The 21,057-nt window shown below is 59.6% G+C and overlaps 1 protein-coding gene across 2 annotated transcripts; it reads left to right on the top strand.

Moving 5' to 3' along the window:
- The first annotated feature begins 4,969 nt into the window (after positions 1–4,969).
- ZNF316 (zinc finger protein 316) lies at positions 4,970–20,695 on the top strand. 2 transcript variants are annotated; one of them, XM_074345626.1, is made up of 6 exons: positions 4,972–5,106; positions 9,102–9,487; positions 9,713–9,834; positions 10,634–10,760; positions 11,244–11,357; positions 16,457–20,695. In XM_074345626.1, exons 2-6 carry the CDS (start codon positions 9,130–9,132, stop codon positions 18,763–18,765), a joined length of 3,030 nt encoding a protein of 1,009 aa, XP_074201727.1. In that variant the 5' UTR covers positions 4,972–5,106; positions 9,102–9,129; the 3' UTR covers positions 18,766–20,695. The 2 variants fall into 2 exon arrangements, with proteins under 2 accessions (XP_074201728.1, XP_074201727.1); XM_074345627.1 differs by lacking the exon at positions 11,244–11,357 and having other exon boundaries at positions 4,970–5,106.
- The last annotated feature ends 362 nt before the right edge of the window (positions 20,696–21,057 follow it).

Here is a 21,057-nt window from a genome sequence, read left to right as displayed (position 1 = left end):
TGGAGCAAGGAAGGGCTCCTTCCGGAAGAACGATGGGCAGAGTCCTTCACAATAGTGCTGAGGATCACAGAACCAGGAGATGTTCCCAAAGTGATCAGGTTCCCCTTGGAACAGCAATTTCCCACTTTGACAGCTTAACTCTGTCACCCTATGCTGTAGACTGAGTGTTTGTGTCTGCCTCCCCACCACCCACATTCACATGTTGACATCTAATCCCCAGTCGAGTTGTATTAGGAGGTGGGGACTGTGGGATGGGATTCGGTCTTGAGAGTGGAGCCCCCATGAAGGATATTAGTGTCCTTATAAAAGGAAACTCCAGAGAGATGCCTCACCCTTCCCATCACGCGAGGACTCAGGGAAAAGACCCCAGCTGTGAACCAGGAGGAGGGTTTTCACCAGATGCGGAATCTGCCAGAGCCTTGATCTTGGACTTCCTCGCCTCCAGAACTGTCAGAAATAAATGTTTAAGCCACCCAGCCTGTGGTAACTGTAGCAGCCCAAATGGACTAAGACACTTTGTCACCCTCAGCCTTGTCACTTTCCACCTGTGCTACCTCAACAGCCTTTGGGTATCACCCTGCCACCCACCTGGACCCCTGCTATTCCCACCCCTCACCATCTATCTTGGTAAATTAGGACCCACCCCTGCCTGATGCCTTTGCTGGCTGCCTGCTGCCATGAGGACACCCCCCCCCCCGCCTCAGGAGATGTGTGGCTCCAGCCACAGGATGGCCCTGCCCCCTCAGACTTGCCCCAAGCTTCCCACCTACAGGCTCCTGCTCAGGACAGGTCTCCCCTGCCCCACTGCATCCCAGTCTCTGGCTGTCTTTCAGGCTTTGCTGAAATGTCACCTGTCCCATGAAGGTGTATGGACTTTATCACTGCTGCTCCCCTCAGCTCCTGGCCCATGGCTTTCAAACTTGGGACTTCAGGACTTGCCCTCCTCTGGGTGTTTAGGACCTGTACTCCTCACTGCTGTGTCACCCGAGAGCAGCCCAGGTGGCAGGTGCTGGGGGAGCTCACGCTGAGGCCAGCCCTTCCCTTGCCACTTACTCCACCCCGCCAGCCCACCTCCGCCAGCCCCTTTCCAGCAAAGAGCTGCAGACAGGTTGGCTCTGGCCAGGCCAAGTGGTGGCATCCAGCTTGGGCCTCTGTTTTTCTTGTTCTTGCTGCTTCCTGCTCTCTCGGGCTGCAAAGGCCTGGGCAGACTCTGCCCCCGGGACACACTGCCAACCTCTTCTCTCCTCCTGGCTCAGAAGCCGCAGGGTGGAGAGTGGTCCAGCCCCGACACAGGCTGGCACACCCTCCCTCTCTCCCTGGGTGGCCACGTGTTGGCAGAGGCCTCAGGTGGAGCGGGGTCCCTTCCTCTGCTGGTCCTTGTGTTTCTAGCCCAGCAGCTGCCCCTCGGGAGGCAGGCAATTGGCAGGACTGGGGCACATCCAGATCCCAGTTCATCATGTTAAGAAATGGCATCAAATCCCGTCCCTATCTCCAGTCATCCACAAAAGGGAATACTGACGCCTTGTTTTCATTTATAATCATTTTCAAAGGGCTCTTCACTGCCAGGCAGGATCGTAACTCTGAGTTCTGAGAGGCCATGTGGTAAACTGGGGTGGCCGGAAGCGGCGTCTCCCTGTGGGTGGGGCTGAAGCCTTAGCTGAGTCTGGACTCACGAGTTTGGTTACCAGGATCTCCTGGGAATGCAGTGGGTCCTGCAGGCCTTCTAGATTTTGCCCTGGCTGGTCCTACTCCTGTTAACCTCTCTCCTCCCACAGCCCTGGGACACCCACAACAACTTTCATTCCTCAACCGGCAGCCCTTGTGCCCTTCCCAACATCAGGTTCTCACACCCATCTACACACAATTCTTAGGACCTGGGAAGCCCCAGGGCCCCCATGTGAGGGTCTCTGTCTCCCCCACCCCCCACCAATGGGAGTAAGCACAGGGTCCGATGCTCGTCCAGTGTGTGATGCATACAGGCTGAGCATAAACGTGTGGACACACACTCAAATCAAGAATTTCCATTGAGAATGGAGGAAAAGCAGGGGTAGGGCTGCTGGCCTTGGATGGAGTGAAGGATCCTGTTCAGGACCTGCGAACCCACAGGAGGGGGCCAGCGGCCAGGATGCAGTGACATTCATGAAACCCAAGCAGCAGGGCCACATGGTACTTTCAGGAACATCACTGTGAGATGGAGTAAAGTGGGGGGGGGAACATAAGGCTGGGACTTGGTCTCCTGCTCTTCAGCACCCTGATGAAGACATGCCCGCCTGGCCAGGGTCCTGCCCCATGGTCTGTGCCTATAGCTGCCTAGGGCAGCCAGCCTTGACTGCTGGCAGCTCTGGACTTAGGTGGCTAGAAGGGTCAAGGCCAGGTGACTTCAGGACATGAGATGTCCAAGCGTGACCCATATGGGAGAGCCTAGCACTGCCCTGGGTAAGCACCAAGGTGATGTTGGGCTCGGGGAAGGGTCTTCTGCAGAGTCTCAGCCAGTCCGAGGCCATTGGCAAGGCTCAGACCCAAGCATCCAATCCAATCTACTCTCCTGTGGGGAGTAGATCTGGAAGGAATGGGGTCAGGTTGGGTAACCAGAGTGGGGAACTATATTTACTTGGTTCTATAGTAAACACAGACACCAAGGATCCTATTAAGTGGCTTAGGTTTTATTCTCACTTACAGTGGGTGGGCTACCTGAGCTCACCTCACTCCTGAAGTCATAGGTGTGGGGCGGGGGAGGGATGGAAGTCTAATTCTGACCTGCAATGCACTCAACAGGATGGACTACATCACTGTGTGGCTGCATCACTCAGTGTCCTGGATGAGACGAGCTTTGGGGACTCTGCCTGTCACACCTGTCACAGGACAGGAGGAAGGAGAGGCTCTGGGGGCCGGTGGTGAGGAGACCCTCAGAGAGGGGAAGAAATTGAAGGGCCGAGGGCGGCAGCCTCTGCTCTGCCTCTAGAGGATGGGGTCAGCTGAGCAGAGAGATCAGGGGAAGGAACATGAGGGCAAGGCCTGTTGAGGGGAGAGGGTCTGATGGACTCTGCTCTTTTGAAAAGCTCTGCAGAGAAGCAAGGGGGAGAAATCAGGGGGTCTTAGGTTATGCAACAGATGGGACCAGGAGGACATCTGAGGAGATGCTGGGGTGCAGTGGGGCCCCTGCCTGACAAGGTGGAGGGTTTTAAGGCAGGGATGGGCTGCTAGTTCTCTGTTTCACGTGCCCCCTTCTCCCATTTGTTTTCTACTTGGCTCTGGGCCTAACGGTGACTCACCCCCTGGGCTCTCCTCCCCTCCACATCAGGAGCAGATCTGATCAGAGGGCAGCACAGGCAGGATGGGGTTGGGGATCCTCACCCCTCCCCCAGAATCACAGCTCCTACCAGGTGAACCCATCTCCACGCCTCCAGGTCTCTGCGGGTCTGGCAGCATCCCTCCCTGTGCCACCCCTTCTGGTCCAGGTGCCGGGCTCTGGTGCCTCCATTCCTGTTGTTGCCCTTTACCTGCCTCTGCTGCTCTTGTCACCTGCAGATCTTCTCATTGGAACCACCCGGAGTGAAGCATGGGGAGGGGTCCAGGGTTTCAAACCACAGAGACCTACAGGACCAGAGAGGGGGTGCCATGTAGAAGTGGGCCTGCAGAAACGTGGGGGTGCAATGGATGGAGCACCACAGAGCCCAGTCTTATCCAGAGGGCTGGTCACTTCCCAGATCCCTGACCCATGCCCTGAAAACCACAGGCTCTATGTTGGCATGACTTCTGATTTTTTTCAACCTTTTTACAAGAGACCCTCAATTTTAAGTGCCAGTTTTTAATTTTCAAACATTAAAAAAATACCAGGAGCCAAACAATCATTGTGAGGAGTTAGATTCAGCTGGAGGGTGCTCAGCTGATGCTTTGGGCTGGGGAGGAGGGCAAGGCTTGGGGCTGGGCTGCACGGCTCTGCCGGCAAGTTTGAGTCCCGTGGGCCTGAGAAGTTCACCAGCCAGGGGCTGAGGTTCTGGAGGAGAGAAGCTGTTATTTCAGGCAGCTGTGAACCCTTCCGAAGCCCAGTCCAGTTGCTGCCCTGCCTTGAGGCTGAGGGACAACAGTGAAAATATAAAAATAAGGGTACCCATGGGGTAGGATCTTGGGAAGGAGCCGGGCACAATCTCCGTGGTTGCAAGAGCTCACCGTCAGACCCCAGCTGCAGCCCCTGGGGCGGAGGCAGATAGGTTCCGGAGAGGGCTGCAGTGTCCACTGAGTCCACTGACCTCACCTTCTCACAGCTCCTTAGGCAGCCATCTGTGCCTTCTGCCTCCTGCTCAGAGAACCCTTCCCTTTCCAGAAGAGGGCCCTCCCCATGGATCCCTTGTCCCTCCAGGTAAAGCCTCTAGATCTGAGGCCCTTATTGCAATCATCCAGCTTCCCCCGGTCCCCTCAGTCCTCATCCATTCTGGGAACATCCCCTCCACGTTCACCCAGCCTCAGCCCTGCACGAGCTGTGAGCATCCGGCCCACCTGCTCCAGTCCTGCTGGCCCATCACCAGTAGGGATAGACCCCGCCCGGGTCTGAGGGCACGCGGGCCAACCGGACGCCTCCACGAGGCCTCTCATAAGGGTCATCGCCTCCCTCCACTGTCGTGGGGCCTGGGGAGGGTCCCGAGGCCGGGGTGGGCCTAGCCGGGTCTGGCACTCAGTTGCGCTCCCTGAATCGTGGCGGAATGAGGACACCGGGCCGGGTTTGGGGAGCGGGAGCGCTCCAGGGGCAGGGCGGGGCTGGGGTCCCCAGAGGTGGGGTCGCTTCTTGGGGAGGCGCGGGGGGGGGGCGCCAGAGTTCCCAGGGCTGGGGTCGCGGTGCACACCCGCGCAAGCACACTGGGCCGACGGCGCCCTCCCACCAGAGGAGCTTCCTTTCCCCCACGCACGCCCCCGCCGGGCCGCGCGCGACCCCGCGTGACCGGAAGTGCCCCCCCGTGGGCACTGGCGGGGCGGAGCCCGGCGGCGGCACTTCCGGTGCCCACGCGCCGCCGCCGCGCAGCTCCGGGGCCGTCACTTTGTGTAGCGCGGGGCGCGCAGGCCCCGGCCCGGCCCCGGCGTCCGGCGGCGGCTCGGCGGCCAGCGCTTGAGGTGAGTGGGTGGCGGGGCCAGGAGGCGGCGGGCACAGGCGGCAGGTGCCGGCGGGCCGGGCGCGGGCGTGGGGCTGGGGTCTCGACGCCGGCGCGGGAGGCCGCAGGGAGGCCGCGGCGCGCTGTGCGGCCAGCGGGGCCTGGGCCCCGGTCCGGCGCGGCCAGAGCGGCGAGCTGGCTGGGACTTCGGCGGCCGCCCCCACGCCTGGCGCGGCCCGTGGACACCCCCTCCCCCGGCCTGCGCGATGGGGGCGGTCTCCGACCCCCAGGGCCGGTCCGGGCGGGCGGCATGGAGTAGGCAGGTTAGGGAGGACACACACGCGCGACTCCTGGGAGGTGCCCGCCACCGCCTAGGCCGGAGGGGCGGGGGTGGGGCCGCGGCCGCCCCCGGGGACACACCCATTCAGGAGGGACTGTCACGGCCCTGGCCTCTGCGGGAGGCCGAGGCCCGATAAGCCCCCTGGAGGGATGGAAGTGGCTTGGTTTCGTGCCCCTGCGAACTTGCTTAGTGACCTTGGGGGCCTTGTCTGGGTTCTCCCTCTGCAAATGGAGGTCCCGGTGGTGCTATGCTGGGTGTTCTGTTGCAGGCAGGCGGGTTGGGGAACTTATTCCTGGGGTTGGATGGGATCTGGGCTGCCCTGTGTGGCTGCCGTGGTGGGAGAAGGGCTGGCCTTTGGTGGAGGACCCAGTGGGCAGGGGAAGGGGAGGTATACAGGATCAGGCCCTTAACTGTGCCTGTGTGGGGAGACCTTGGTACTTGGTTTGTTTCAACAAGTGTTGGCAGGTCTGGGGAGCTGGCCAGCGTGGTGAGGAGCTGCCCTCAGGTAGCAGGGATGGCCCCATGAATACACCTGCACCAGGAGCAAACCCAGGAGTGTAGAGGAGCCCAAATCGGTGGACAAAAAGGATCCTAGTAGTCAAAGGAAGGTGTCTTGGAGGAGATGAAAGCTTGTAAGGCCTTGAATAATGGGTATAGTCAGTAAGGCCACCAGGGGCAAGGAAGGGGCCTAGATATGTGTGCACCCACACATTTCCCCTGCTTCTGTATGTAGGTTCCCTGGTTATGGGAACTTTAGTGGAGAGTTTCTAAAAGTTTTCAAAGTTTGCCTCTCTCCCTGTCAGTGGTCCTTTCTTCTCCCCGTGGAAGATGTTTGTCACACCCCCATTCTAAATGTCTGCACCACAGTATCCTATGGTGCAGCACACCCCTCACCCCTGTGGAAATAAGAGTCCTGGATGACCTGTGGGGCTATGTTGATGGGGTTACTTACCTGACTCCCTGTGGCATCCTGAGCCTGGTGCCAGGAAGTGAGTTTCTGGTGGGCTGGCAGGCTAGAGAGAGAAGAAAGGAGAGTGTGCAGGTCTGGGGGCATGCCCAGCACAGCTAGCCTGGTGAGGCAGAAGGAACCTAGCACCCACGTGACTGAGGTCCATTTTCCAGAACCATTCTCTTGTGGGTTCTGGGTCAGGGTATACGGGATGCCTGGCTATGCTAAGCCCCATCCTATCTGCAGAGTGACTGCCAGCCTCCACGACTGCTGGGTCTTTCCCTCCTCCAGTCACCAGCAGGTGCACCTCTTGGGAGAAGGGGCTTCAGGCAGCAGCCCCTTTAGAGGCAGAGACTTTCCAGTGGGTTCTGGTCTGAAGGACCCTCAGCAGTGGTCAGTCTGTTTTGTAACATCACAGTGGGGCCAGAATACTGAGTTTGAATAAAGTCTTATGTTCATCACATGGACCACAGACTTTAGAGTCATTTCTTCAATAAGAATTTGAGTGCTCACTCTATCTGGCACAAGGGGATTCAGAGATGAGCAGAGGGAACTTCTGCATTCCTGGAGTTCACTGTGAACTTCGGGAGACAGGCAATAAGCAGACAATTCTGTAAGTATATTAAAATGTGGGTGCTGTGAGGGCAGAGTCCAGGGAACTGTGTGTAATAGGGGCCCAGGAGGCTGCCTGCAAAGGATCAGTGAAGAGGGGAAGAAAGTGTCTGGGAGTGGGGATGGCATTGCAAAGGTCCTGAGGTAGAACGAGCATGGTGCCAGTTTATTTCAAAGCCATGGATCCTCAGATACAGTGGCCTGGCCTGTGGGAATCTGCTCTGGGTAGAGGCCAGGCAGGAGGTGGCTCTGCTGGGCTTGGCATGATATCTGGCCTGAATTTGCATCCTGAGACCTGGATGAGAAAAGCCTCCCTCTGGGCCTGAAGTCGGTAGTGATTGGGAAACCTCTCCTGAGGATTTTCGAAGCCCTGAGTGCTGGGCAGGGCCGTGTCCTCATGCAGGTGACTAAGGCGACACATGGCACACGTGTTTCTACAGCTCAGGCTGTAGAGAAACATGTACCCAAATAGCTGTGGGGACTGAGGAGGTAGGCTCTGGGAAAGGCTGAGGTGGATCTGTCAGACATGACCTGCACCTTTGGTTCAGTGATTCTGAATCTAGGATGGGGACAGCGTGAGTGTTGGGACAGAGGTGGCTTCTGGATGCCAATGTGCCCCTGCCCCTGGACTTAGGCTCTGGTCTTTGGGAGGAGCTGTTCCCTCGCTGTTAAAGTGTGGATTTTAAAGTAGCAGCTCAAAGCAGTTCAGAAAATGAGCATATACTGCCTGATTAACAGAAAAGTGATGCGTTATGGAATAAGAGCTAGTCACTAAGGAATTCTTGTAGGTGCCCGGTTGTCTCAACTGTTCGCATGACTTTGGGCATCTTTCTGTGGGGACCCTGTCCTATTTTCGGGGTTCTGTGGCAGACGCTGTCTGCTGGTAGAGCTGGATGAGCTTGGGGACGGGGTGCCCGTTGTCCTGTGTGGACTGACATCTCAGGAGCCTCTGGGGTTCATGCTCTCTTCCTTGTATTCTGGGGTCGCTGCATTTGTAGTGGGCTTGGCTCACATTGGAAGCAGCCCCATTCAGTTCTGAGAGACTGATGGGGCCATCCTGGGTAATGAAACTAGTCCTAGGTTTGCACTGAAAAAGGAGCCACAGAAACTGGCTCGTCAAAACCTGTGACTCTGTCCTGTGCTTGAGACTCCTTTGGGGCAGGTGAAGGATGTGCAGCTGCGAGGGCGGAGTGACCCCCAGGCCCACAGCATCCCGTCCCTCTTGGGTTCATGGCCCTGGGCTCTGTGCCATTAGGCCATGTCTCCCCTGGGTGCGTGAGCTGAGCCGTCTGTGATGTCGGTGTGAGAGTGGGACCCTGTGAGCTGTTGGGGCTCTGACAATTCAACACTTAGTATCCTCTGATCCCCAGACTTGAAGAGATGTCACAGGGCATCTTACCTCACCTCTGTGGGTCTAGCAATGAGCCAGATCTCCAAGATCTGCTGAGCTCTTTCTAGATGCCCTGGGCGGAGCAAGGGGTCAGAGGGCTGCAAAGGGTAATGCCTGCTCAGGGCCTCTTCTCTACTGCCTCTCATAGGAAGGAGCCTGACTTGCTGGCTTTGCAAAGCGGGCCCTCCCTGGCAGTGGTGGCACATGTCCCTGGCCTGCCCGTGCTTAGACCTCACCTCCCACGCTCCCTGCCCGCTGAATTTGTGCACATTGAGAGCTGGGTGAGGATCTCCTCTGCCCATCTATCAGGCGGGCTGTTCCTTGCGGGCTGTGCACCCCTTTCAGCTAAACACAGGCTGGGCCACCTTTGGGCGTGTTGCCTGGACTCGATGCTTCCATGCCCTTGAGGATAAAAACTGGAGGTGAATCCCTAATTTACTGCAGGAAATCACTGCAGTTCACACCAGGGGTGTCGTTGCTTGCGAGAGCTGAGGCCACATAATGGCAGTCCCAGTGAGGGGCTCTTTGGGAGCTTTTCTGTGTACAGAATCAAGGCTGGCCATATGAGATCATGGGAAGCCCTCCAGTCCAGCCTCAGCTCCGGGCCGTTACTGTATCGCGGGGCAAACCAACCTGCCTCCCTCAGAGGGCCGGCGCCAGGCCCACGAGGCCCCCGGCGTGAGCGGGCGGCGGGCAGCTCATCACTGGTGCCCGTCTGTGTTTCAGGCCCAGCTGAGGCTTCCTTCCCGAGACGATGGCAGCCCTTCACACGACTCCGGAGTCCCCAGCTACCCAGCTGCAGAGGGCGGAGGATGGGTCGGAATGTCCTGATCAGGAGGAAGAAGAGGAAGAGGAAAAGGGGGAAGAGGTGGAGGAAATAGAGGAGGAGGAGGAGATGCTGGTGGTGGAGGAGGACGAGGATGAGGACGTGACAGAGGTGGTGGAGGAGCTGGAGGCAGAGAGGGTGCAGGCAGGGCAGGTGGAACAGGTGCAGGTGGAGGAGGACGAGGACGTGGCAGAGGTGGTGGCAGAAGAACAGAGTCCACCGTTGGGGACCCAGGAATGCCTTAGCTTTGATGGTGATGCCAAGTCCCCAGTTCTTCAGGGAAAAGGTAAGAAAGAGGAGCTGGCCCTTGGGGAGAAGTTATGGGGACCTTGATGGGCAGGCCGGGAGGAGCTCTTTGGCTTGATGGCGTGGAGCTGGACCCTCAGGGCACAGGATTTGAAACGCGGGAGCAGCCAGGAGCTGCTGACCCAGGCGGCTGGATGGACAGAAGTTGGCCAGGGCAGTGATGCCCGATGCCAAAGGCTGGCCCCTCAGAGGTCTCTCCCCTCAGCCCTGCAGGCCTCCCAGGCTCCAGCCACACCTCGGGATGAGGACCTGGAGCAGGAGGAGGAGGACGAGGAGGAAGAGGAGGAGGAAGAGGAGGAGGATGATCTCCTGATATCTGGGTCTCAGGTGAGCTGCCCTCTCCCTTGGGACTCAGTTAACCAGGCCGGGTTTCCCCAGGGTATTGGTACCTGCTATCCGGAGACCCCTGTTGGCAGGGCACTGGTGCTGTGGTTCTCAGGCAGAGCCCAGGCTATGAGCCAGGACAGGGCTGCAGGAACAAGCCCATGGGCTATGGTTCTGCTCTCCTGGGGCCTGACCCTTTCCAGGACACTGGAATGTCCCAGTCGTGTTGACCACCACGCACTCACCTGCTCCGTGCTCTGCTCTGTCAGCCCTGGCTCTCCCCCAGGTCTGGGCTGTGCCTTTAACTGGAGTGCTTGTCACCTGTCCAAGCTCTGGTTTCCTGTGGAGACCAGTCAGATCAGGCACCAGTGCCCCCACTCAGTTTAGTTGGTGCCACTTGTCCAACCAGGTGTGGGCCCTCACACCGCTGATGTGACCACCGACTGGAGGCAGACAGTGAAGTAGGAGGGCTGAGGTGGCCACACAGCACAGCCCTGGGGTCTTGGGCTTCGTGGTCCCCTGACTCAGGTGTGAGTCCCCACTCTGCCCTGTCTGAGCTGAGCATTCTCCCTCTCTGAGCCTGAGTTCCTTATCTCTGGATGGGAATGGGTGCCTCCCAGGGCTGTGGCAAGGCCTGGAAGCCCCTAGTTCTGTCGGGCATTTGTAGGCCTGCCAGTAATGGGGTGTTGGGCTGTGTCCCCATGAATGCCATGTTGAGGGCAAGGTCAGTTCCCACTGAACTTATCTCCTGCCTCTCGCCTGGGGCAGCATAGGGCAGTGGCCAGGGTTCTTTGTTTTCCAGGGGCTGGTGACCTTTGAAGACGTGGCTGTGTATTTCTCCTTGGAGGAGTGGGAAAGGCTAGACATGGAGCAGCGGGCACTCTACAAGGAAGTCATGCAGGAAAACTATGGGATCCTGGTGTCCTTGGGTAAGCAGAGCCTTCTGTCAGCAGGAGGCATCCTGGTGTGATGGCTGCCAGGGGCTTAACTGTCTGGGAGGGTGGTTTCTGGAGCCCCAGGGTCTTGAAGCGGGGGCTGGGGCCAGCCCACCTCCCAGGGAAGCCCTAGGGCCAACCCAGCTTCTGGGTGGGGACACGTCCCAGGGATTTGCCAGCCCAGCTCTGGTCTCTGCTGTGTACTCCTTAGAGGCCTCAAGGGGTGGGGAGTCAGGTGACAGGAGAGGGGTGGGCACCCTGCAGAGAAAGTGTGGAAGGGGCTTGGTGAGAGAGCGGGGGTCAGAGCCAGGTTCTAGAGAGCAGGGAGTGTGGAATTTCCCAGCGGAGCCAGGGAGGTGGGAAGGCTGGTCCTGGGAAGGTGGAGATGAGGAGAGGGTCCTGAGCAGCCTGCGGTGACAGGGTGACAGTGCTGTGCGGGCGATCCCTGCAGCTGCCGCGTACTTTTTTCCGGGGCAGGATACCCAATCCCCAAGCCGGATCTGATCTTCCGGCTGGAGCAGGGAGAGGAGCCTTGGGTCCCAGATAGCCCCCGTCCTGAGGAGGGAGACATTGTCACTGGTGTCTACACAGGTGAGTGTGAGATGGAGTCTCTTGGGGTTTCCGTCGGCCTTGGGCCCTCACCTTCAATCTCTGCTGCGGCCTCGGTGCTGCTGGTCTGCGCTGTGGGATGGGCTGCACCAGGAGCTCGCCTCTGCCTCTGTGGGCTGGCTCCTCTTGGTTCCAGTCTGCAGAATCCCGAGGGCCGGGGAGCCTTTAGAGAACATCAAGGTTCCTCTTACGAGTCTTTCAACATGATCCACTGTCCCTGTCTTGGAGCCTCTGATGGTTTTTTTGTATGTGAGGGCCGGTTGTCAAGAGGCCAGCTGAGAGGGGCCAGGTGAGGGGCAGCCCGTGGGTCCCGGAGCGCTGGAGCTGCCTTCCAGTTCCTGGACTTGAATTGCTTCCCCTGCCGTTTGGCCAGCTCTCACCCTGGGAGGCCCAGGGTCAGGCCTCTGGCCTGGATGGGCAGCGCTGGACCGTCCAGAGAGGAGATTTTCGAGGGAGGCATACAGGAAGCCTTCAGGGTGGTGGACTTCTCTGGAGACCTCGGGCCTGGCTCCGGCTCTTCCTCCACCTCTCAGTGCTCATCTGGAGAATAAAGAATGTGAACAAAACCTGTAATTTCCCACCTGAGGCCATCAGACCATTGGTTCCATGGAGATGCTCCATGAAGAGCTATGAGCTGTTCCCAGTGTTTCAGAAAGGCCAGGGAAGGCCCTTGCACAGAGCGTGTGCTTGGCTTTGGGCTGGAGTGATGCCAGCCTAGCAAGGGGCACTGGGTGTCTCATGTGCCTGGATAGACGTCCCTGGACAGCTGGGAATAGACATTTTAAATAAAATACAGAGAAGCACAGGCAGCCCCAAACCTACACACGTGCTCTTAAATTTCCCCGTGTACTTTTTGTCCTCGTAACAGCCCTGTGACACAGCAGGGGAGGGCTTGTCGGGCTCACTTTACAGATGAGGAAGTCGCCTTTTAAAGTAGTGATTAAGTGACTTGCCCACGGCGGGCTCGGCCTCAGGGCCCAGGCCTTCCCGCTGTGTTGCAGGCTGGCCTTCCTGCCCCAGGTCTCCATGACTCTCGTGTACTCTCCTGGCCTTCAGGATGGGGAGGGCTCTGGCTGGCAAGAAGTATTGCTGCTGCCTCCAGGCTGCGACTGGGATGTAGGTGATGTTTCTCAGAGGGTCTCAGTGGGAGGTGTGCCCTGTTCATGGGCACAGCTCAGACAAGCCACCTGGAGATGAAGGGGCTTTAGGCCTCCGTTGGTCAGTCTCTCAACACATGGTCTGGATGTGCCCCCTTTTCTGTGCTTCTTGGAGGGTCCCGGAGCAGATCCTTTTGCAGGCCCGAGCCTAGGTGGTCCCCACAGTGTGCCCCGTGAACCTGGCTGGGGTGTGGCAGCTCACTGAGGGGGATGGCTAGCTGGACCAGTGCCCCCTGCCTTCCCCTGTGGCAGGACTGGTGAGCCTGGAATGGTCTCCCATCCCCTACCCTTGCCTCGACCGTCTGCGGGGCCTGGCGGTGGGTGCAGGAACCAGGCAGGGTCTTAGCTAAGTCACCTGTCTCCTGGGAGCAGACGCAGTAGCAAAGGCTGGAGTCAGCTCGGGCAGAGTGAATCTACCTAAGATCTTCCTTCTCAACTGTCCTTTTGCTGAATGCTCCCTATGCCTCCCTCTCTTTTTCTCCCTGCATTCATTTCTGTGCCACTGAGCTAGTTAAGAATTGAGAATTGCTGGGTCTAGGCAGGACAGACACCATTCCAAGCCCAGCAGAGTTTCTGTATTTCTAGATTGTGGTCTTGCAAAACACAGGTGTATTCCTTTCTTGTGCTTTTTGACAAGTTGGGCCACATGTAAGGTTTGGACTCTGGCCAAATTCACCCACTCAGGTGCCTTGCCACCTACTGAGTGCTGGCTTGAAGCCCCCTTGCTCCGGCTCCCCTCGGCTACCACCTCCAGCTCACTGGTCCTCACTCTCCTCGCCTCTGCTGACCCACCCATCTCCTGCCACCTTTCTCCTCATCTGGCTTAGATGGCAGAGACGCCCTCCCTTGCAAATGCCCAGTGTGGTCACCTGGCAGGTCCCTGCCTGTGGCTGAACCCTGTTTCCTGCGGCTGACTACAGACCTCCCAAGGACACTGTCGCCGCCTGGGCCTGGTGGGCTGGCCTGGTTTCCTTGTTGTATTGGCTTTTCTGCTTACCAGGATGGACCTTTTATTAGTACCGAATAGGGCACTTACCAGAGGTGCTTTGGGGGCCCTACTCACAAGGCCACTGGTCACCCTCTGGGAGTATCACTAGGCTCAGAGCTAATCGTGTCCCAGTGTCAGGGTCCTTGGGAGCAAATGTCTCAGGGAAATCAGATGCCCACTCCCCAGGATCCATTTCTCCACTCTCCCCTGGGAGTTCTGGAAGAAGCAGTTATGTTTGACCTTTAGGGCCACTGTTGAGAAAGCCTTCCCTTCCCACCCCCAATTTGTCAGAGCATCTTCTCTGCCCCAACTCCAGGCTCATGAGTAGACTGATGAGTCCACAGCTTGGATCTAAAACAGGTTTGCATCTGGGAACTAGCAAACTCTGCAGGAACCCTGTCCCCACTGCAGCCTAGAGTAACCCTACACCAGACACCTACACTCCAGGGCCCAGACCTCCAGCCCCTGAGCACTTTGATGGCAGAAGACAAATGAACAGACCCTGGCCTCAGGGCAGGCTGGTGTCCCTCTGGGGCCCTGCTACTTCTGGAGATCTTGTCTCGGGGTGCAGCCAGCTCGGCCCAGGGACCTAGATGGCCATACTGTCCCTCACTCAGTGTCAGTGGTGCCTCTACCACCTTGCCCTGTGTTGAGTATCTTCTCATTCTTGGACAAGGGGCCATGCCAGCTCCAGAGCTAGGGATGAGGTCCCCAGGTCCCCTCCTAGGATCAGCTCCCTCTGCAGCGCTCAGAGGCTGGGGGTGGGGGGCTCTCCAAGTGGGGAGTTCTGCTGCTCTCAGACCCCAAGGAAGAGGTGTTGTGGGTGAGTTGTTGTGATTCTGAGTAGCTGAGGTTTTTGGATGGTGGGCCCTCATTTGGCCTGGGTGTCCGCTTCTATCTAGCAAGAGCTCACGGACCCTTGGTTGGGTGCTGGGGTGCATTCATCCCACTAAGACATTGTACTTGTTCCCCAGCTTGAATTCCCCCTGCTTTAGGGAGGCTCTAACTAAAACTACTCAAGACTCTCACCAGTCAGAGGGAAATTCCTTTCTGAGACTCACTGAAAGAATTTACAGCTAATCTGACCATGGGCCAAAACTACCTGCCCCTCCACCAGTGCCTCTCCGCCCCACCCCTCAGGGGTGCTCCAGCCTTCACAGTGAGGAGCTGGGCCTTCCCTGTGCTGTTCAGCCACTTCTCATCACTCACTCTCCATGGGAGGCAGTTGGAGGTAAACTCAACTTGGTGACAGGAAATCTTTGTCCTTTATTTAAAGCTTATTTTTGCTATAATAGTATATTATTACTACCTGTAGAAAACTTAGAAAGTATTGCCAAGCATGAAAAAATAACCCATTTTTGTATTCCCTTATACATTTCTTTTTTTTTAGTGGAGGTGCTGGGGATTGAACCCAGGACCTGGCACATGCTAAGCATGTACTCTGCCACTCCCCTCTGTTTTCTTCAACAGCAGAAATCATGCCTGTGCAGTTCTGTGCCCAGCTTTATTTCACTAGGCGCTGTGCTGTGTTTTCCCATGTGACCCCTCACCATGTATGTGGAATGACATACAGAGCACAGGATGAGCGCTGAGTCGGGATGGACAGTCCTGGGCCCTGACCTCTCCTCAGGGCAGGACTCAGTGATCCAGGCTCACCCAGCCACAGCCTTGGCCGTAGACCTGGAGAGGGGGGAGAGGGGATTCCTGCCCTCGTGTGAGCTTGAACCTTGCAGGTGCCGGGATTCTGAGGGTGACTGTACGGGATGTGGCCATGGTAGGCACACGTGGGGTAAAGTGTGCCTGAGGAAGTAGGCAGGCAGGTGGTTTGGAACACCTGGGGCCTCCATGGGCCAGGCCTTTTTCTTTCTGTTCTTTGTGTGACTTACCAACTGTTCCATAAATCCTAGTTCCCTCCTGAGCGTATCGTGATGGCAGGCACATCACTCCATTTTATAAACTGATTCCTTGTCTGTGCTCTGCACTGAAGGGAGAGGTCAGGGTGCGGCTTGGTGGAGGAGGGACAGAATTGCAGGACCCAAGGAGCGGGGTCCTTTGTTTTCTGTGACAGGGAGATGTTTGCAGCTCCCCCAGTCTTAGTCAGTTTGGGATTGTTTCCCAAATGCACAATGGCTCAGAAAAAGCCAGCCTCAGGGAGGCTTAGCGGGTAGGCCTAGGCTGTGCCCCACAGTTGCTGGAGCATGTTAGGGTTAGTGAAGAGAGCTGGGGCCTAATGGCCCCTCGAGGTCTCCTTGATCCAGGGCAGCCTTTCCTGGTTCTGCTCTGTGAGGTGGGGTTGGCTGGGGAGACCCCTAGCTGCTGGCGTGCCTAAGGCTGGTGGAGAGGGAGACAGAGCAAGAGGGACCCTGAGCAAAGCTTAGGTGTTACAAAGGCAGGTCCTCAGTGGCCGGGCCAGGCTGTGCTGGTGCTGGAGTCTTGGCTGCCTTGGGCCAGGCAGGCCAGAGGGTGGAGTTTTCCAGGAGCTAAGGGGCTTTGGGGAAGACAGACCTGGCCGCTATATTTTTCTGGGCACTGGACCCCTGTTCCTGGCTTGGCTCCTGATCTCACGAGAACCCACAGGCCAGGTCACCCACTTTGTAGAGTGTCCCTATTCCTCAGCAGGGTGGCAAACCCTGCAGGGAGCTAAAGGTCTGGAGAAGGGATTAAAGCCATTTGAGGAGAGTCCAAGAGGTGAACCCAGCCTTTCTAGGAGGGTCACTCAACGTGTGCATTTCTCCTGTCTACCAAGTTCCTCCTAACTTGGGGAGGAGGCACGCATTGGGCCGTGGGCAACCTCTGGAGGTTCCGATCTAGGCTTGGTGCTTGGAGAGCCCGGGGTCCCTTGGAAACCACTCCTTGTAGGAGGAGCAGGAGCCTGTGAGCAGCTCCTATCATGGTCTCTTCTCACCTCTCTCCTGGCCTTCCCTTGTCGCCTTCAGGGGCCTGGTTCTGGACGGACGACATGGAGGACCACGAGGAGGAGGATGACGAGGACTTCCTGGCAGAGGTGGCTGAGGAGGAGAACGAGCCCCCTGGGCTGTGGTCAGCGGCCTACGGTGTGGGGGATGTGCCTGGGACGTGGGGCCCCGACGACTCGGATTCAGCTCAGACTCCAGAGGGATGGGGCCTCGACCCCAGCGTCCTGGCGGATGGGGCCGAGGCGAAGCCTTTTCTGCCGGGCCGGGAGCCTGGTGCAAGCTTGCTGGCGCCCTGGGCCTTCCCAGCCGCGGTGGCTGCTCCCACCGGGCGGCCGGAGACGACTTGTGATGTGTGCGGCAAAGTGTTTCCGCACCGGTCACGGCTGGCCAAGCACCAGCGCTACCACGCGGCCGTCAAGCCCTTCGGCTGCGACGAGTGCGGCAAGGGCTTCGTGTACCGCTCGCATCTGGCCATCCACCAGCGCACACACACCGGCGAGAAGCCCTTCCCGTGCCCGGACTGCGGCAAGCGCTTCGTGTACAAGTCGCACCTGGTTACGCACCGGCGCATCCACACGGGCGAGAGGCCCTACCGCTGCGCCTTCTGCGGCGCGGGCTTCGGGCGCCGCTCCTACCTGGTGACGCACCAGCGCACGCACACGGGCGAGCGGCCCTACCCGTGCCCGCACTGCGGCCGCAGCTTCAGCCAGAGCTCGGCGCTCGCGCGGCACCAGGCCGTGCACACGGCCGACCGTCCCCACTGTTGCCCCGACTGCGGCCAGGCCTTCCGCCTCCGCGCCGACTTCCAGCGCCATCGACGTGGCGGTGGCTGCACGGACCCTGGCGGCGACGGCCCTCGTCGGGAACCCTGCGAGACAGTGCCCACGGCCGGGCCCGAAGAGGCCGGGTCCGAAGAGCCCGAGGGGCCTGAGGTCGGCGAGGCAGACGGAGAGGCCGAGGCTGATGCTGAGGCGAGAGAGGCAGCGGTGGAGACATCCATTTCTGGGAGCAAGGAGGACCCTGAGCCAGACAGGCGGTTCCTGGAGCTGGGCAACGGCCTAGGGGAGGGTGAAGGGCCTTCCTCTCACCCGCTCGGCTTCCACTTTCCTGTGCACCCCAAGTCTTGGCTCCACCCGGACGGCTTTCCCATCCTGGGCCTCCCGGACTTTGGGGAGCGGCTGCCAGCCGACGGGCGCCCCCTTCCCGGACCCCTGGGGGGCCGGCTCTCCCTGGTGGAGGGCGCAGGGCTGGCTTGCGACCCTTTTGGCGGCGGTGCCGGGCCTGGGGGCGGCGGCGGCCTGCGCGCTTTCGGGCCTGCGGTCGGGGGCCTGCTTGCCGAACCGGCGCCCGCTGCGCTGGCCGAGGAGGAGAGCCCGTGGATCTGCTCCGACTGCGGCAAGACGTTCGGGCGCCGCGCGGCGCTGGCCAAGCACCAGCGCTACCACGCTGGCGAGCGGCCGCACCGCTGTGCCGACTGCGGCAAGAGCTTCGTGTACGGCTCGCACCTGGCGCGCCACCGCCGCACGCATACGGGCGAGCGGCCCTTTCCGTGCCCCGAGTGCGGCGCGCGCTTCGCCCGGGGCTCGCACCTGGCGGCGCATGTGCGCGGCCACACCGGCGAGAAGCCCTTCGTGTGCGGCGTGTGTGGCGCGGGCTTCAGCCGGCGCGCGCACCTGACAGCGCACGGGCGCGCGCACACGGGCGAGCGGCCCTACGCGTGTGGCGAGTGTGGCCGCCGCTTTGGGCAGAGCGCGGCGCTGACGCGGCACCAGTGGGCGCACGCCGAGGAGAAGCCGCACCGCTGCCCCGACTGCGGCAAGGGCTTCGGCCACAGCTCGGACTTCAAGCGGCACCGGCGCACGCACACAGGCGAGAAGCCCTTCCGCTGCACCGACTGCGGCCGCGGCTTCGCGCAGCGCTCCAACCTGGCCAAGCACCGGCGCGGCCACACGGGCGAGCGGCCCTTCCCGTGCCCCGAGTGCGGCAAGCGCTTCTCGCAGCGCTCGGTGCTCGTGACGCACCAGCGCACGCACACGGGCGAGCGGCCCTACGCCTGCGCCAACTGCGGCCGCCGCTTCTCCCAGAGCTCGCACCTGCTCACCCACATGAAGACGCACCGCGGCGCGGCAGGCGCGCCTGGCCCGGCGCCGGCGGCCCCCACCCCGAAGGCCGAGGCGCCTGCTAAGGGGCCGCCTGGCGCAGGCGCGGGGACCGGGCCCGGGGAGCGCGGCAGCACCCTGTTGGAGTTCGCGGGCGGAACGAGTTTCGGCTCTGAGCCGACGGCCGCGTTCGCGGGGCCCTCCGGCGCCTACGAGGAGAGCATCATGTGAGGGCCCCAGGCCGACGGAGGCGCAGCCCGCTAGGCCACCGGCCCCTCCCCGGGACGCCTCGGGCACCGGCCGCTGCGCGCGAGCCCCTCGCTCCTCTGGCTTCAGGGGGCTGATGGTCCCAGTCCTAGTGCGGTGCTTTCCCCTCAGCCCAGGTGCACCGGCCTCGGGCTTCCCACCTGCCCGGCCCCAGGGAACCGGCCGCCCTGCTCGTATGGCTGTGCGGTGGGGCGCAGAGGGAGAGGAGAACCGCCGCGGGGCAGGCGAGGGCAGGGGGCGGCCACCTCGACAGAGACTGCAACATCCTTGGATCAATGCGGTGAGGCCAAGCGGTAGGGATGGCAGGCGATGTTATTTATTTTACTCGGATTCCGATTCGGGTGTACCGGGGGACAGGTGGCTTGTGAGTTTGTAAGTGGGTTTTACAGCGATGGAGGGGAAGCCCTTGGGTTAAGGGAGGGTGGGTGGTCGAGGGCAGAGCATACAGCTACTCCAGTGGGTTTGGCTGATTTCTTCCCATTCCTCAGCGGGAGACTTCAGGGTCCTTCTGGTCATTCGAATATGTCTGGAAAGTTAAGGACTGTGTGCCGTGGCGTAGGGGAATCCTCGTGGGTTTCCGAAGGACGATGTTCCTCCCTAATCTGGGGCGGGGGTGGGGGAAGTGGAGATGCAAGTGGGAAAGGTTTTGTTCTGTCGATTGTGGATATTTATTTCCATCGCTTGTGTAGCCTGAAAAATCTGGGAGGAGAAAAAGCCAGAAACCAAATTGTGGCCCAGGGCAGATGCGTTGCAGGTGTTCACTGGGTCCCGAGGAAGTCTGAAGCCTTATTCTCCAGTCGCTCGCTCTTCTCAGCCCACTGGAGGGCCGAGACCAGCCAGGCCCTGCAGCGTGCAGTCCCAGCCTGCCCTCTGAGTCCTGTGGTACTCTCACGTGGGGCAGCTGGAGGCGGCATCTTCAGCCATCTGTGGGGAGCCCCACAGACTCCAGCAGCCCTGGGCCCCAGCCTTCAACTCCCTGGGCTGCCACCTCTCTCTGAGCAAGTGGACACATGGGGTCCTGCCTTTCTGAGCCCATTGCTCATTTAGATTTAATGCCCAAGTGTAAAGTGACTGAGGTGGGTAGCAGGATCATTTCTTAACATGCTTACATCCCATAGTTAGGGCCCTATGACCTCTGAGGGTTCCTTTAACTCTGCTTCTGTCATTATTCTACACTAGAAGCAAGTAGTGTTTCTGTTTAGATTCCCACTTCACAGAGTGGGCAGTGAGTGGAGGGACCTTGGGTCGGGTGGTCTGTGCAGAGGTGGCCCACCTCTGGGGGTCCAGACTTGAACTGTGGCTCAGTGACTAGCCAAGTATCCAACTATGCAAGGCCTGCAGCTGGCCAGCACCCTGCCTTCCAGGCTGGACCGTTTTGAGCCACCGGGTCACCTGCAAGACCCCCCCATCCCTTAATGCCTTTTGGGCCAGTGCGAGTGGGGCCGGAAAACCGACATTCTGAAGCAACTGCATTCCCTTTTAGACCTAGTTCCTTCTGTATTAGTGTAGACATGGCCTTGGGGCCTGAGAGCCAGCAGCCAGGCTGCTAGAGGCTGGGGCGGGTAGTCGGCGGGGTGGGAAGAGGGCCTGGATGGTGGTGGTAAGAATTAGCCTGGCTGGGTGAGGCTGTGGGTGGGCTGGGGGGGTAAGGAGGACAGGGGTTCCCGAAGAGGCACTGCAGCGCTGGGTGGTGCCCACTGTCTCTGTTTCTCCCCGCTGTGGGAAGGAGCCTCAGGAAGGGGCCTGGGCAATGTGGCCACGTGGCCGGGGTCCAGTCCTGTCTGTCCTTTCTGGTGTGGCCCTGGAGTGCGTTCCCCGCTGGGCCCTAGCTGCTCTGCCCCACCCCGAAGCTGTTGGCAGGAGGATCTAGCTTTAATAAAGAGTGGAGAAACGAGCTTTTGTGACTGGATTCCGTGTTGTTGCTGCTCCTCGGGGCCCGCAGAGAGGCCATGCAAGGCCTCATGCCCATCTTGCTTCTGCAAGTAGTCTTTAGGAGTTTCTCTTTTCAGAAACTAAAATTGGCCTGGGAGGAGTCAGCCCAAGAGAGCTTGGCCCCTGCTGCTTGCGTCCACTACGTCTTTCTGGGAGTCCCCAGCAGGCCCCCACACTGCCACATGCCCTTTGATACTCACACCTGTCTTGGGACATTATTGTGCTTAGGATCTCACCTCCCCCTGGTCAGAGGAGAGCGGCCAGGCCCCCTTCCTGGGGGTTCAGACCCCTATTCTGAGACCTCAATGCCACGTGGGTTTACCC

This window comes from Camelus bactrianus, chromosome 18 (assembly GCF_048773025.1).
Source record: "Camelus bactrianus isolate YW-2024 breed Bactrian camel chromosome 18, ASM4877302v1, whole genome shotgun sequence".
Classification (NCBI taxonomy): Eukaryota; Metazoa; Chordata; class Mammalia; order Artiodactyla; family Camelidae; genus Camelus; species Camelus bactrianus.
This window is presented reverse-complemented; position numbering and strand designations above follow the sequence as displayed.

What these genes read in the sequence shown, in the direction of transcription:
- ZNF316 (XM_074345626.1), top strand. Translation starts at nt 9,130, where the DNA reads ATGGCAGCCCTTCACACGACTCCGGAGTCCCCAGCTACCCAGCTGCAG. An exon ending in TCCTGATATCTGGGTCTCAG is followed by an intron (nt 9,835 to 10,633) that starts GTGAGCTGCCCT and finishes TTTGTTTTCCAG; the next exon opens with GGGCTGGTGACCTTTGAAGA. An exon ending in TGTCACTGGTGTCTACACAG is followed by an intron (nt 11,358 to 16,456) that starts GTGAGTGTGAGA and finishes TGTCGCCTTCAG; the next exon opens with GGGCCTGGTTCTGGACGGAC.